This window comes from Miniopterus schreibersii, assembly GCF_964146895.1.
Source record: "Miniopterus schreibersii genome assembly, chromosome: 13".
Taxonomy (NCBI): Eukaryota; Metazoa; Chordata; class Mammalia; order Chiroptera; family Miniopteridae; genus Miniopterus; species Miniopterus schreibersii.
Window position 1 is genome coordinate 39,565,884 of NC_138113.1, and position 13,868 is coordinate 39,579,751.

Here is a 13,868-nt window from a genome sequence, read left to right on the forward strand (position 1 = left end):
GTTGAGCAGACAAATTATAAATGAGGATATAGAATATCTGACTAATAAAAATTACAAGCCTAATCTAATAAATATGCCTATGGAACACTTATAAAAAATGAGCATACACCAGACCACAAAGAAAATCACAGTAAATTCCAAGAAAGTAGGACATATGGTTTAATACTGGCTCCTACTTTTTTTGTATAAGACAGGAAAGTCTTTAAAAAAAAAAATAGAAGTACATACAAAGAAAACAATAAGCCCATTTCTATATATCTTTATTGCTATAGATGTAAAATGTCATGGAATAAACTATCAGAAAATTAAATCCAGCAATATATTGAAAGACTATCATGACCAAGTAGGTTTCTATTCAAGAAATGCAAAGATAATTGATCATTAGGAAATTATTAATGTAATCTATTATACTAACAGAAAAAAAGATAAACATTTTTATTAATATTTTGATAGATGCTGAAAACCTGCTTGACAAATTAGGACCCATTTCTATTTAGAAAGTAACCTCTGGTGATTTGGAATTGAAGGAAATTTCCTTCACTTTATGAAAGGTAATTATCAGAAATCAACAACAAGCGACATAGTACAAAACTGGAAAGAGTCACGTTAATGTCAGGAACAAGACAAGCATGCCGGCTATCACTGGTACTAGTCAACATTGTTCTAGAGGTTTTACCAATCCCATAGCAAAAGAAAGAGAAATAGGTAGAAATTCCAGTTATCATTATTTGCAAATAATTTTATCCAGAAAACCCCATGCAATTCATCAGAAAAAAAAATGTAAGAACTAATCAGAGCCCTTATGTATGTATTCAACAAGGTAGTTAGTACACAATAAATATGATATCCTTAATGTCATAATATCTTATTAGAGAATATAATGTTTTCATTTAAAAGAGGTAGATTCAAAGCACGCATGCACGTCTATTTTCTCAAAAAATCTACTATAGTGACAGTAGAGGAATAAAAACAAGAAAAACACACGAGGACAAAGAGAATGGGAGAAAAATCAATAGCAGATCAGCATTTCAACAAAATTTGGAAGCTGGCAGTGGGTGGATGAGTGGTAGCTGACTCGGCAGAGCTGAGAGAATGGCACTCCGCCACGGTGGTGGGGTAATGAACAAAAATCAGGACAACCGGGTAAACTCAGGACTCAGGAGTACCTGTCACCTCTAAAGGCAGGGGTCCAGGGCACACTGAAAACAGGAGAACTGGCTTACTCATCCCCTCCTCCACCTTCTGTAACCAGGCAGCACCCCACAGATGCCTACACTGCAGAAGGGCTGTTTATATCCCCAGAGGTCTGCACAGCCAGACTGAAGCAGGGGGGTTCAGGGGCCATCTCTAAATGAAACACTGGGATGCCCAGCCCCCCTTTTCCTCTGGGGCCTGTAGACTGCTGGCAGCTCAGCGTCTATTTCCCAGGCAAAATATTGAAGAATTTATTTTTGAGGAGGCTTCCACAGCCCTTGGTATTACCAGACGGGGTCTGGGCCCAGGGTGGGCCTGCCTAGGGCCCGCTAGTAGTGTATGGGTTCTTGATTCGTGTAGGAGAGATTTCACAGCACGAGTCCAGGTGGCTTTTGAGAGTATGTTTATTCAAGCAGGAACGGTGAAACAAAGGGAGGGTTTAAGGTAGGAGAAGCAACAAGAGAGGAAAAGTCAGAGAAAGGGGGGCCTTGCAGACAGGTTCAGGGGGATAGCCCAGGATGAGCTGCAGCTGCCTGCTTCTCCCCTAGATGAAAGTCTCATGGGGTCCCTTAGAGTTTAGGAGAAAAAGCGCAGAGATTAAAGGCGTGGGGGCACTCTTGAGAGAGTGTTGTGTGGATCCTTTGTCTTGAGGCCTCTTATTTTTCTTTGGCTGGCCAGAATCCTAGGGGAGGTCTCAGGGGAGGGTCTTAACAGAATACTCGTTCGCTTTTCAGGTGTGTTCTTCAATATGCTGATTCATCAAAATGTGCACATAGAGAGGTCAGGGGTTATTTTCTGGTTAGTTTCATTTTTAAAGAACATCATCAAGAGCATAACTAAAGAGGGGCCGGGACCAAGGTTGTTCTGTCCCAGGATGGTCTAGAATATGTAAGCCATTTGCTCCTTAGTGTCCTTGGTTAGGAAAGATAAAACTTTGTGATTCATTAGCTGGCTGTAAATTGCTCAGATTGTTTGGCCCTGTTTAATTATATTGTCTCAGTTTCCCCTATTCCACTTGTCAAGGAACCTCCCTAGCTTCTTACTATCCTGCCTCACTGGAGGAACTGAAATCAGAAATGCAGGGATGGCTCCGATGAAACATCCAGCTAGCCACTTCATGACCTTCAGTAGAACCTACCAATCATCAAGCTTGTCCCACAAAGATCTAAAATTTTTTGAAAAAGTTAAAGGGGAACTTGCTCTATTGGATAACCAAACATATTATAAAACTACAATAATTGAAACAATGTGTTTCCCGTAAAGGAAAAGGGAACTCATTGGAATACAATCAAGAGTCCAGGAAAAAAACTTGTGAATTTAGTATTTGAAAAGTTTTCAAGTGAAAAGGAGTATGTTATGATTTAATGATATTTGAGAAAATTACAGATGGCTTAATAATGTAAATGTAAAAAATAAAGCTATATAAAAGTACTAGAAGAAATATAGTAATATGTTACTTCAATCCTGTGATAGAGGAGGAGTTTCTAGGATTAATAAAAAGCTAAGAAGCCATGAAAGAAAAGGCCAAAGGAAAAGCCAAAAAGAAAATATGAATACACACAGATTAAAGTCTTATTCAACCAAAGATACCATAAAAGATAGAACAGATTTCCATTTCTGATCATAACGGAGCAACCTGACTAGCCCTTTTGCTGTAAGCAACTAGAAAACTGAACAAAATACATGAAACAATTATTTTCAGACATTGGATAATGGGCAGTGAGTGATTCAAGTTTCTGGATAGGAGAGCAGGTTGGATGAGCACATGACCCCCTTGAATTTCTTCCTCCAGGCTCTTTTATGACCACAGTGCAGGGAAGAGGGTCCCACATGGGCATGACAGTCTCACTAAGCTGGAGAGAGAAAGATGGGAGTTTGGGGAGACAGAGAGTGCTTGAATTTGGGGAGGAGTATGAAGGGGAGGGAGCTATGCAGTGAAAGAGCTCCAGCAATCTTAAGGTTCCCTGTGAGTGCATAGGAGGGGAAGCCACAAGGCAGGGCAAATAACTGCTCCAGAAATTCTTATTCTAAACTGAGCCGGCAGAAAGATGGGTCCCTGGGAGGGTGCATGGGGTCACAAGATGAGGCCAAAGCCAAAGATATGGTTCTGAGAATTAGCAATCTGAAAACAAGATGAGGCCAGCCACAGGAGAGAAATAAGGTTTTGGAGTGCTTTAAAGGCCTGGAAAAATCCAGCTCCAGCCCCATCTGCAACAAAGGAAATGCAGGGAACCTCTGGGATATCTATGACTTCCTGGTAACATGGACCCTCTACAGTGTCACTGTCGTTTGTGTTAAACCTCTGCTGTTTTCCAGCAAGCTAACGAAACATTCCTAGCTCTAAAGCCCTGAAACAAGAATACACTTGTTTCCGGACAGAAGGGACACTGAGGAAGGAGAACCAATCCAGGGAGAAGAGAGCATGGCAGCTGTCCCAGAGATAAGTACAAAAATTTTGTTCATCCAGCAATTGTTTATTGAAGACCCGCTGTCTGACAGGCCTGTGCTGGTTGCTGAGGGGGATACAGAAGCACAGCAAGGCTCTTGCCTTGAGAAACTGTTGATCCCATAGGGTCATACAAGGTAAGCATGTTTGAAGGGTTAAATAAAAAGACAGGGCAGGAAACACAAAAGGCCAAATGGAAGGTCCCAGAGAACAAACTGGGTTCAGAGGCTCACAAAATGTCATGGTGGAAAGGGTCCAGAGCTAGCAGTGGCAGTGACCCCTGAGCTCTGGCCTACTTCAGGCCACAGCCTGACTGATGGGCTTCTTGCAGACCCAGTGAAAGAGGGCCTTACAGCTGTTGTCGTTCCACTTCTTCTGCATGTGAACACAGTCTTCGTCCTGCCCGTCACTGTGCTGCCAATTGTCTGGCTGATTATCATACCAAAACCTGGAAAGAAGAAGGCTTTATTCTGCTAGATGAAAGAAGGGTCCTTTTCCTCCCACTGTGGCATAAGGAGCTGAAGTGACATGGGTCCCTAATTCCCTGGTGGCCCCAGGATGGAAACAAAGCTGGGATCAGAGTCGCCATGAGAGTGGCTCTGCTTAGGTTGTCCTTAGTTATTAAAGATCAAGGGAGAGAAAGGATGACTGAAGCTGTAGGCCCCCACCCCAGAATTCACATTCAGATTCCTTGTGATGGGGGCAGGAGCTCTTGGGACCAGGCCTATATGGGGTTTCGACAGGCAAAAAACAACAAAATACAGGAAGGTCCTCTCATGGGCTGCCTGCCAACCCCAGGACCTGTCATGCGGAGGAATCCAGGCAAAGATTACAAATATGCTCATGTGTACAAACACACCATACACATCACATATGCACAAACACCTCACACACAATCATACACACACAATGTACACACTCATCATAAACAATCATACACACACTATGCATACACATCATGTACGCCATACCCACATCACACATGTATCACACACATATCACACACACAACACTAACACTCCCTGGGCAGGTATACGCACACAGGACAGGGAGTCTCTAACCAGGCCTGCCCAAGACAGTGCCTGGGACGATACCAGACAGTGGCTGGACTCACGCTCTGCTGTGAGCAAAATTGAATGGTGTCCCATCAGTCCAGCTCCAAGAGCCCTCATTGCCGCTGTCAGTGAGGCCAATCCAATGATATAAGGTACCTGTGAACTTTGTCAGATATTCCTGTAAAGAAAAGGCAGTGCTGTTTGACCCTGAGTGAGGAGCTGGTTCCCCCAGCCATGTAGAAGAGGAGTCCAAGTCATCCCCTCCTGGTCCCGGGGCATGCAGCCCACTTCTCTGAAGGAACTGAGTCCCTCCCTCTACCTCCCATGGTTTGTCCAGGATCTAGGGCAGCAGCCAGGTCCCCTCAAGGGAAGTTCAGCTTCTCCCATGTTGACTTGACGAGGAGTGTGGCTTTACTGAGACAAAGAGACCTGGCCACAGTTTATTAAAAAGTTTTGTTTTACAACATAGCATGTCCTTTGACAGTCATACAAGAACAGTCTCAGGAGAACCACAGGGATTTGGCCCAATTCTATAAATTGAATTGGTCCAAACCTACTGTGGTCCTTTATCAATAACTCTAGTAAATTCTGATAAGTACCTTTGGCAGATGGGCCACTCAGAGACTATAATGCCTTTGGTGGTCCTCAAACTCCTTTGTGTGTATCTGACCTTGCCAAGAATCTTGTGGGCCCTCCATAGCCATTGGATTGACTGATGTTAAAATCAAGATTGACAACCAGAGAGGAGGCTGAGGGGCTAAACAAGGGGAGGGAAGTGTGTTTCCAACACTTTAAGGGCAGTCATCTTAAATAACTGCTTAAATAACTGGTGCCACTTCCCTTTGCCTTTCCTCACTGCTAACATCTGTGGGCCTCTGGGTGTTGCCCTCATTCATTGAGGACATTGGGGTTTGCTCTCAGTGCTTTTATCTCCAGTACAAGATGCTCATTGGAACTCAATAAATATTTGCTCCCTGACTGATGAGATGACATGGAAGTTTCTGCCACACCTGCTCTAAGAGGGGCAAAGCCAAAGCATCAAAGTCCCTTATCCCACATCTACCCCATCAGCACCACCCTAAGCCCAAAGCTCTAACCTGCTCCTCTGCAGAGGTCACCGAGGCCAGATGGGCTCCTTGGGACATACAGGACTGCTCAGCCTCATGCCAAGACTTCTTCACATGAGAAAAGTAATACAAGTTCCTGTTATAGACCTGCCAGCCTTCCAGGATCAGTTGGAGAAGTTCATCTGGAGCAAAGGTTGGGGAAGAGAGAGAAGCAGGGGCTGGCTGTGGATGTCTGAGAGCAGGCCTTCCTGACCTCTCCAGGGACTGACCACTGAGAGTCACAAGCCCATGCAATACTTTTTGCCCAGTGCCTCAGGAGCAAGGCCTGGGAGGCTGCACCCCCTACCCCCAAGCCTACTACCCAATATGCCAGGAAGCTGTATCCTGGAACACCTGGCTCCATCACTCCAGGGATCCTCAGGCAGGTCTTCAGACTCTTGCTTTCTGGCTCTACTACCCTACTTCCCAACTGGCTGCTATCACCTAACAGTCCTCTGCACCTCAATTCCTGCCATTTCCCTGCAGGGAGACTTCACAACCACCCTATGGCGTCACTCAGTTCCTTGACTTCATCTCTGCCCACTTCAGCTGCCCACACCCATGACCATACCTGGGACCTTGTCACCACCTGGTCCGCCTGGCCTCATAATTTCAGCTAGCTCCTCCCTGAGCACAAACCCCGATTCTCTCAGCTCTTTTGTCCCTCCCTGCCATGACACTGTGCTCTTTAACATCATCTGCACCACAGCTGTTTGAAATGGTACCACACAGACTCCCTTATTCATCCATTTATTCTTCTGTTCAACATTCATCATTCAACACTGAACTAGGCACTGTTATACAAAGATCAATGAGACATGATTCGTGCTCTCAAGGAAGGTGCGGTCTGGTAAGTGAGACAGGTGCGGAGATGCACTGATCGAAAACCATATGCATGTTACAACAGAGGCAGGAAAGAAGGTATGGCCTGTTCCACCTGGGCTGGATGTGGGGCTCGGGAGGACACCCTAGGTAAGAGCTCACTTGAGCTGCGTCTTAAAAGACTGAGGCACAGTTTGCCAGGTGGTCGGGGGCAAGAGCAGACGCAAAAACACGAAGGTGTGCATTGATCTGCTCAAGCATTTGGTGTGGGCAGTACCTAAGGGATAGGAGACAGATCTGGACAGGTTCACCAGCACTAAATCACACATCCTTTGTGAAGGAGTTTGGGATTTTTCCCCTGTGAGCAATGGGAAGCCCGGAAGACCACTGGTTTATTTCTCTCAAGTCAGATCAAGCCTATTCTAATCTAGAAAAACCCTCTCAAGGAAGTTCACCAAAATGTTAGCAGTGGGTTCATATAGAAAATAAAAACATTTTCACAGAAATGCAAGTGGTTACCTTCTCATCTTTCTCTTTTTCAACATTTGCCACATTGTCTGTCATTAATATGTAAGTTTTATTAATATGTAAGCTATAATATGAAATTAATATGTAAATATTGATGATACATGTTTTTTTAATCCCTCCCTCTACCCTGCTATCCCCTTCGCCTTAGTCCCATCTCCCTCCTCCTCAGCTAAGCTCCTGGAATGACTTGTGCACCCTACCTTTTATTCACACCCCACTGCCCATGGTCTGGCCTCCAGGCCACACACAACTCTCCACTAAAACGTCATCCCATTGACTTACTAACCGGCCAGAGTTGGTGGATGTTTACTGGTTATTTTACTGGATGTTTACTGGCCTCTCTAAGGCATTTGCCAGGACTAACCACTCTCTTCTTGAAATTTTGTCCCTCCTTGGCTTCCCCAACTAAAGCGCTCCTGGTTCTCCTCCTGCCTCTAAGATTGCCTGCTCCAGTCTCCTTCAAAAACACCTCTCTCCCTCCTGGCCACCTGAAGGTTGACTTCCCGGTCCCACCCTCAGCCTCCTCTCAGGAAGCATTTTATCTCACGCAACCACCTCCCCCCAGCCCTCACTCCCATTGCCACAACCAGAACCAAGATACCCCAGGTTCTCACATCTATGTCTGCAGTCAGGACCTTTCTCCTGCTCTCCAGATAGCCTGCAGGTGACATCGTGAATATCCCTGCAGCATCTCTGACTCAGCATGTCCACATCTCACTGCTCTTCTGCCTGCTTTATCCCATCTCAGCAGGAGACCCATCTAGTCTCCTGCTGCCCTCAACAGACACTGAATTCCCAGAGGATGAAAGCTAAGCGCAGAGGCCTTCCCCATCTAGCTGGTGTCTCTTAGGTATGCCTACCTCTCCAGCACAGTGCTTTTTAAACTACAATTATCAAACGTTAATAGATTGTGTCAAAGTGGTTTTTGTTTTTAAGAATAAATTATGAAATATCAAAGTGCATTCATGCAGTAAAAGTTTTGTTTTTTGAAATGTGTGTGTGTGTGTATGACACACATAATTATACTGGGTCACAATGTAAAATGAATTTCATGCTGTGGTTGCGTTTAAAACAATTTGAAAGCCACCATTCTGGCCACTGCCTTCTGTCCTTTCAGCCTGTGCCTCATCAACTGCCCTTTTGGCCCCAGTCCAGTCAGACAGGCTGCTTAACATCTCCTGAACCTCATGGTTTCACATCTCCATTCCTGAGAACCTGCTGCTCTCTCACCCTATTTTCTTGGCAAATACCTACTTGTTTTCCAGGACTCAGTGCAAGGGCCATCTTCTCAGCGAAGCATCTTTTGATTTTTTCTCCCCCACCCCCTCCTTGGAAGACCCCTTCTCTACACCAGAGGACATGGACCAGCAGAAGATTTCTTCTTTCCCTTTTCCTCCCTCCCACCCCCAGTTCCTAGACCTGCTCCTAACATAACACCTCTTAACTCCTCTCCCCTCCTCCTCTCCACGTGCCTTTTGTGCAAGGCTGCTCTGCCAGCCTGTGAGCTTCCAGGGTGGGCAGCGCACCTTACTCGTCTTTCCTTCTCTGACACATAGTAGGGCCTCAGAAGTTTTTGTCAGATGAGCGCACGAATGCTGGATACTGTGTTAAATGCAGTATATGTGTGAACTCACTTGATTCTCACTGTGAAGCAAATATTACTGTCCCCACTTTGCAGATGAGAAAAGTGACAGTAAGCAATTGGGTCAAAGTCACACCAGTTGTGACAGCAGGAAGTCAGAAATAAGAATGTCTGGCCCCACTAGCACCCACTGTCCTTACATACGACATCCCCATACAGACATGGCTTGTTTCCCAAGTGTCAGCCTGGCCAGGTGATAGCAACTTGAGAGCAAGGTCTCTGCCCCCTATGCCACGTCCACCACTGTCTGAGCACATCGAGCCTATTGGATGGATTTGGCCCTTTCCAGCACCTCCACTCTTTCCCAGAGCGATGCCTGGTGAAGTAGGCAAAAGGCCAAAGGGACAGGAGACTCCACCCTCCCAAGAGACCGTAGCTTCCCCAGGCCAACCCCTCCCTCCCACTTACTTTGGGACTTCTGTAGCTGCTTCTGCGTATCAAAGTCTGCACGGAGGGTCTCCAGGCTGCTCTGCTGCTCCTGGACTTTCGCAGTTAGTGTTTTCGTGTTCTCTAAATCCCCTTTTAACCTCTGAACCTCAGCACTGGCCTTCTGCAGACTGCTCTCTAGCATCTGGGTCTTGGATTTTAAGGCTGCAGTATCCTTCATTTCTTGTTTTAGGGTCTGTATCTCTCTGCTGGCATTTTTCAACTGATCGTTTAACACCTGAATATCAGAATTTAAGGCATTGGTGTTTCCCAGCTCTGTTTTTAACCCTTGGATCTTAGCATTTGTTTGTTCCAGGCGACTGTTAGCTCTTTGGGTCTGGGCAGTAGCCATTTCCAAATCTCTTTTTAACAAGTGAATCTCATCACCAGCCTTTTCCAAATGACCTCTTAATAACTGGATCTCAGCACTAGTGTTGTCTAAACTGCCTCTTATAAGGGTCTGAGTTTGGGAGTTTAAATCATTTGCATTTTGCAGGCTTCCTTTTAGCTTCTGAATCTCAGCATTGGTTCCTTTCAAGCTATTACTTAAAACCTGATTCTGGGCCCTTAAATCATTGATACTCTCCAGATTGCCTCTTAAAACAAGGATCTGAGCATTAACATTCTTTAAACTATTGTTTGCCAGCTGGGCCTTGGTATTTGCCATTTCCAACCCTGCCTTCAACACCTGAATTTCAGTGTTGGTATTTTCTAAGCTTCTGCTCAACATGTTGAGTTCAAAGCTGGTGTTTTCTAAACTGGTTTTTAAGAAACTCTGGGCCTGGGAATTTAAAGCATTTGCCTTTTCCAGATCTCCCTTTTGTCTCTGGATCTCAGCACTGGCCCTCTCCAAGGAACTTTTTAACATCTGGGTCTGGAAACTCAAGGTATTTGCATCCTTTAGAACTCCTTTTACCATTTGGATGTCAGCACTGGTATTTTGCAGATGACTGCCGAGCGTCTGGATCTGAGAACTGACATTGTCCACTCTGCACATCAACATCTGGATCTCCATGGTCCAGGTGCTGGAGTTCTCCACATGGTCTTTAAACATCTGGAGGGTCCCTTGTAACTCTGCCACCCTTTCAAAGTGGCAGGAATCTGGAGGGAGGAGTTGGAGAAGGCAGCCAAAGAGGCCTGTTGCATAGGTAAACGTTAATTATATGAGCCAACCAGAGTGTTCTTAAAATTTCCAAGGGGAATGACTATGACACAGCCCTGAGTACTCCTCAAGCGACCTGCTGCTCACTGCAGCCACCGAGACCCTGAGGATGGGCCACCTGAGAATGTGGGCCAAAAAATGAAATAAATATCCCACATGAACTGAGGGACAGAAAGAGTGAACTGTAAACTAGCTACCATCCAGAGTCATGCTGATAGACAAATAGATCAATGGAACAGAATAGAGAATCCAGAAATAGACCCACACATATATGAACAATTGATTTCAATGAAGATACAAAGTAATTCATGGAGAAAGGACAATATTTTCAACAAATGGTGCTGAAACAATGGTATGTCCATATGCCAAAACAAAATTTAACTCAAAATTAATCATAGAGCCCAGCCAGGCGTGGCTCAGTGGCTGACCGTCGACCTAGGATGCAGGCGATCAGGATTCGATTCCTGGTCAGGGCACATGCCCAGGTTGTGGGCTTGGGCTTCATCCCCAGTCGGGGGCGTGCAGGAGGCAGCCGATCAATGACTCTCTCATCATTGATGTTTCTCTTTCTCTCCCTCTCCTTTCCTCTCTCTGAAATCAATAAAGGTTTTTTTTTTTTTAATTATAGACCTAAATGTAAAACCCAAAACTATCACATTTCCAGAAGGAAACATAGGAGAGTATCTTTGTGACTTGGCATAGGCAAAGATTTCTCAGATATGAGACCAAAAGCATGACCAATAAAAGAAAAAATTGATAAATTAGACTTTATCAAAATTCAAATCTTGTTAGGAGAATGAAGCCATGGACTGGGAGAAAATATTTGCAAATCATATGACTAATAAAAGACAAAAAAGAGAGTACACACTATATGATCCTTTTTATATGAAACTCTAGAAAAAGCCAAGTGCTGTATATTACAGCAAGTAGATCAGTGGTCACCTGGGGATGAAGGGTGAGGAGAGGGAGGGTGACAAAGGCCACAAGTAAACTTATGGGGAGGAGGATGAATACGTTCATTATCTTGATTGTGGTGATGGTTTCACATATATCAAAAGTTCTTAGATCGTATGCTTTAAATATGTGTACTTTATTATGTGTCAATTATACTTCAATAAAGCTGTTTTCTAAAACAAAAATCATGCTTTTCTGTGAAGATAGTGACGCTCATTCAAGAGCATGGAAGTGTTAAGGGAGAAGCTCACCCTAGGGTCTGGGCACCCAAATGCCCCAGCTCCCTCCCACCCATCGGCCCCACTATGGTTACTCACTGTCGGTTTCCACAGGTAACTGCCCAGTAGCGTTGTCTCCCAGAAACTTCTGGGAGTAGGCATAGGCCTCCGGTTCAGGTCTTGGTTTCTGTAGAACTGAGACACCGCATTCCTGGGTCAGCACAATCCCTCAGCATTGAACCTGGGGAACAGGCTGCCCCACCCCCGAGTCAGGGTTCCAGAAGGAGGGAGGTGGCACCAAGTACCCCTCCGCTTTTCCCTCATGAGCCTCTGCTTTTGGAGGCTCCCCTTGGTCAGTGACCTCTATGCAGGAAAGAGAGCCAGTGGGATTCAGATTACCCAGGAGCTTACCCACAAAAAAGAGAGCTATGAGAGAGGTGACAATGGTGATGACCATAAGTGCCAGGGTGACCCGAACAAGCTTTGACGTCTTCGGGGCTGCTGGAGCCAGGGCCGAGGAGTCCAGGCCTGCAGGGGAGATACCAATGTCCAGGAGGAGAGTGGGGGCTGGGCAGAGTCAGCTGCTTAGGCTCAGTCTCCTGGCCTGTCTGACCAGGGTGAGAACACCTGCCACGCTTACCACAGAGAAAGGAAACGAAGCCCTTTGAATAGTTCACCAGAGCGCACTGGGGGCCGTGGTGGCAACGCAAAGGCTGGAGAGGATGCACAGGACACAGAATGTGGCCCCAACAAGGAGAGCAGAAGTGTGGTTTGAATGAAAGAAGAGAGAAGGGGCGAGGAGAGGGACAGAGCAGGAACCCTGACCATGGAGTCCCAGGGCCAGTCTTGCTCATGAACCCTGAACAGAGCAAGACTAGCAGGCCTTTGGGGCTGCTGCCTCCTCCACAAACTGACACGGATCAGTCCTGGAGACTCCCTGCCTGGGTCAGAAGGTCCCCTGTCAGTGTCCTAAGAAGGGCTGTGCCTGGGAGTCTGGGGGCTGAGCCCCTGAGACCTCATGGGGTCATCCCAGTTCACGGAGACAAGATTCAAAACCAGGTCCCTCTGAATTCAAAGGTCACCCTTTTTCTTGCCAGGTTGCCGTTCTCAAGAAAACGGTCTGGGGAGATTTCATGCCGAGGCTGGGGGTGTGCCCCAGGCTCTCTGTCCTAGCCGGACCCACCTTCCGCCCTCACCTATTTGTTCTGGAGGCTGAGACAGCAATGAGCCGAGGGAGCTCTGGCCTGCCCAGGGGGTGCTAAGAAACATGGCTGAGGGCTGGGGGACAAGCAGGCCAGCCCCTGACTGAGGATGGGCTCAGGCCCCAGTTTCCTCACCTTGGGGGTGCGGGGCGACAGCCTGGTTATCTGTGAAGAAGTAGACCATTTCACGGTTCATCTCTGCCTCCTGCATCCGCCAGTGCTGCTCCACGCCTTAGCCCCTGAAGGGTTGTGCTGTGGGCCAGTGGTGGTGGGAGGGAGGCTGAGACACCCTGGGCTTTTATGCTCCTGAGTAGGCCCTGACCACACTTAAGCTCTGCCTCCCCAGCCAGCTGACTGTGCAGAAGCGCCCCAGTAAGGCCCCTCCCCGGGCACCCAGGCGCCGGCCTGCCCAGGCCCTCTCCTCTTCCTCTTCCTGTCAGCACCCCTTGCTCTCCCCTCAGGCCCATCACCCCAACATCTGCACTCCAGCATAGCCCCCAGACACTAGCCTCTGCCCCAAATCACAAACACTTTCATCAGCAACTTAGGAGGAGGTCAGAGGCTCCTCCTCAGCTTTGCAGAAAAAAATCCTGTGACTCATGGATGACTTAATCCCAGCCCCAGCCCCTGCCCCAGCCCCAGCCCCAGCCCCAGCCCCAGCCCCAGCCCCAGCCCCAGCCCCTGCCCCAGCCCCAGCCGCTCTCTGGGTCTCACTGCCCACTCAGGACCTCACAGCTGGCATAGCAGGTGCAGGTCTGGGGTAGATAAAAAATATATTGGTCTCTGTCCCAGTTCATAGAACAGAGCTCCTAAGCTCCATGAAATTTCCTGAGCAATAGGAGTGTGTATTTTTTTAAATATGTTTTTATTAATTTTAGAGAGAGAGAGGAAGGGAGAGGGGGAGAGAGAGATAGAAACATCAGTATTGATTGGCTGTCTCCTGCAACCCCTCCCAGCGGGGATCAAGCCCACAACCCAGGCACATGCCCTGACTGGGAATCAAACTGGCAACCTGTTAGGGCAATGGGAGGATACCCAACCACTGAGCCACACTAGCTGGGCAATAGGAGTGTTTTTTGTTATTCATAACAAACCCCTTTCAACCACACTTGA

The 13,868-nt window shown here is 46.8% G+C and overlaps 1 protein-coding gene across 4 annotated transcripts; it reads right to left on the bottom strand.

The window, feature by feature from the left end:
- Positions 1 to 1,587: 1,587 nt before the first annotated feature.
- Positions 1,588 to 13,261, bottom strand: CLEC4F (C-type lectin domain family 4 member F). Of its 4 annotated transcripts, none has more exons than XM_081156638.1 (8): positions 12,891 to 13,223; positions 11,965 to 12,081; positions 11,653 to 11,748; positions 10,136 to 10,356; positions 9,202 to 9,457; positions 5,793 to 5,944; positions 4,755 to 4,873; positions 1,588 to 4,088 (listed from the first exon to the last, which is right to left on the bottom strand). In XM_081156638.1, exons 1-8 carry the CDS (start codon positions 12,964 to 12,966, stop codon positions 3,938 to 3,940), a joined length of 1,188 nt encoding a protein of 395 aa, XP_081012764.1. In that variant the 5' UTR covers positions 12,967 to 13,223; the 3' UTR covers positions 1,588 to 3,937. The 4 variants fall into 4 exon arrangements, with proteins under 4 accessions (XP_081012764.1, XP_081012765.1, XP_081012762.1 ...); XM_081156639.1 differs by having other exon boundaries at positions 10,136 to 10,320; positions 12,891 to 13,091; XM_081156636.1 differs by having other exon boundaries at positions 9,202 to 10,356; positions 12,891 to 13,261.
- Positions 13,262 to 13,868: the final 607 nt, after the last annotated feature.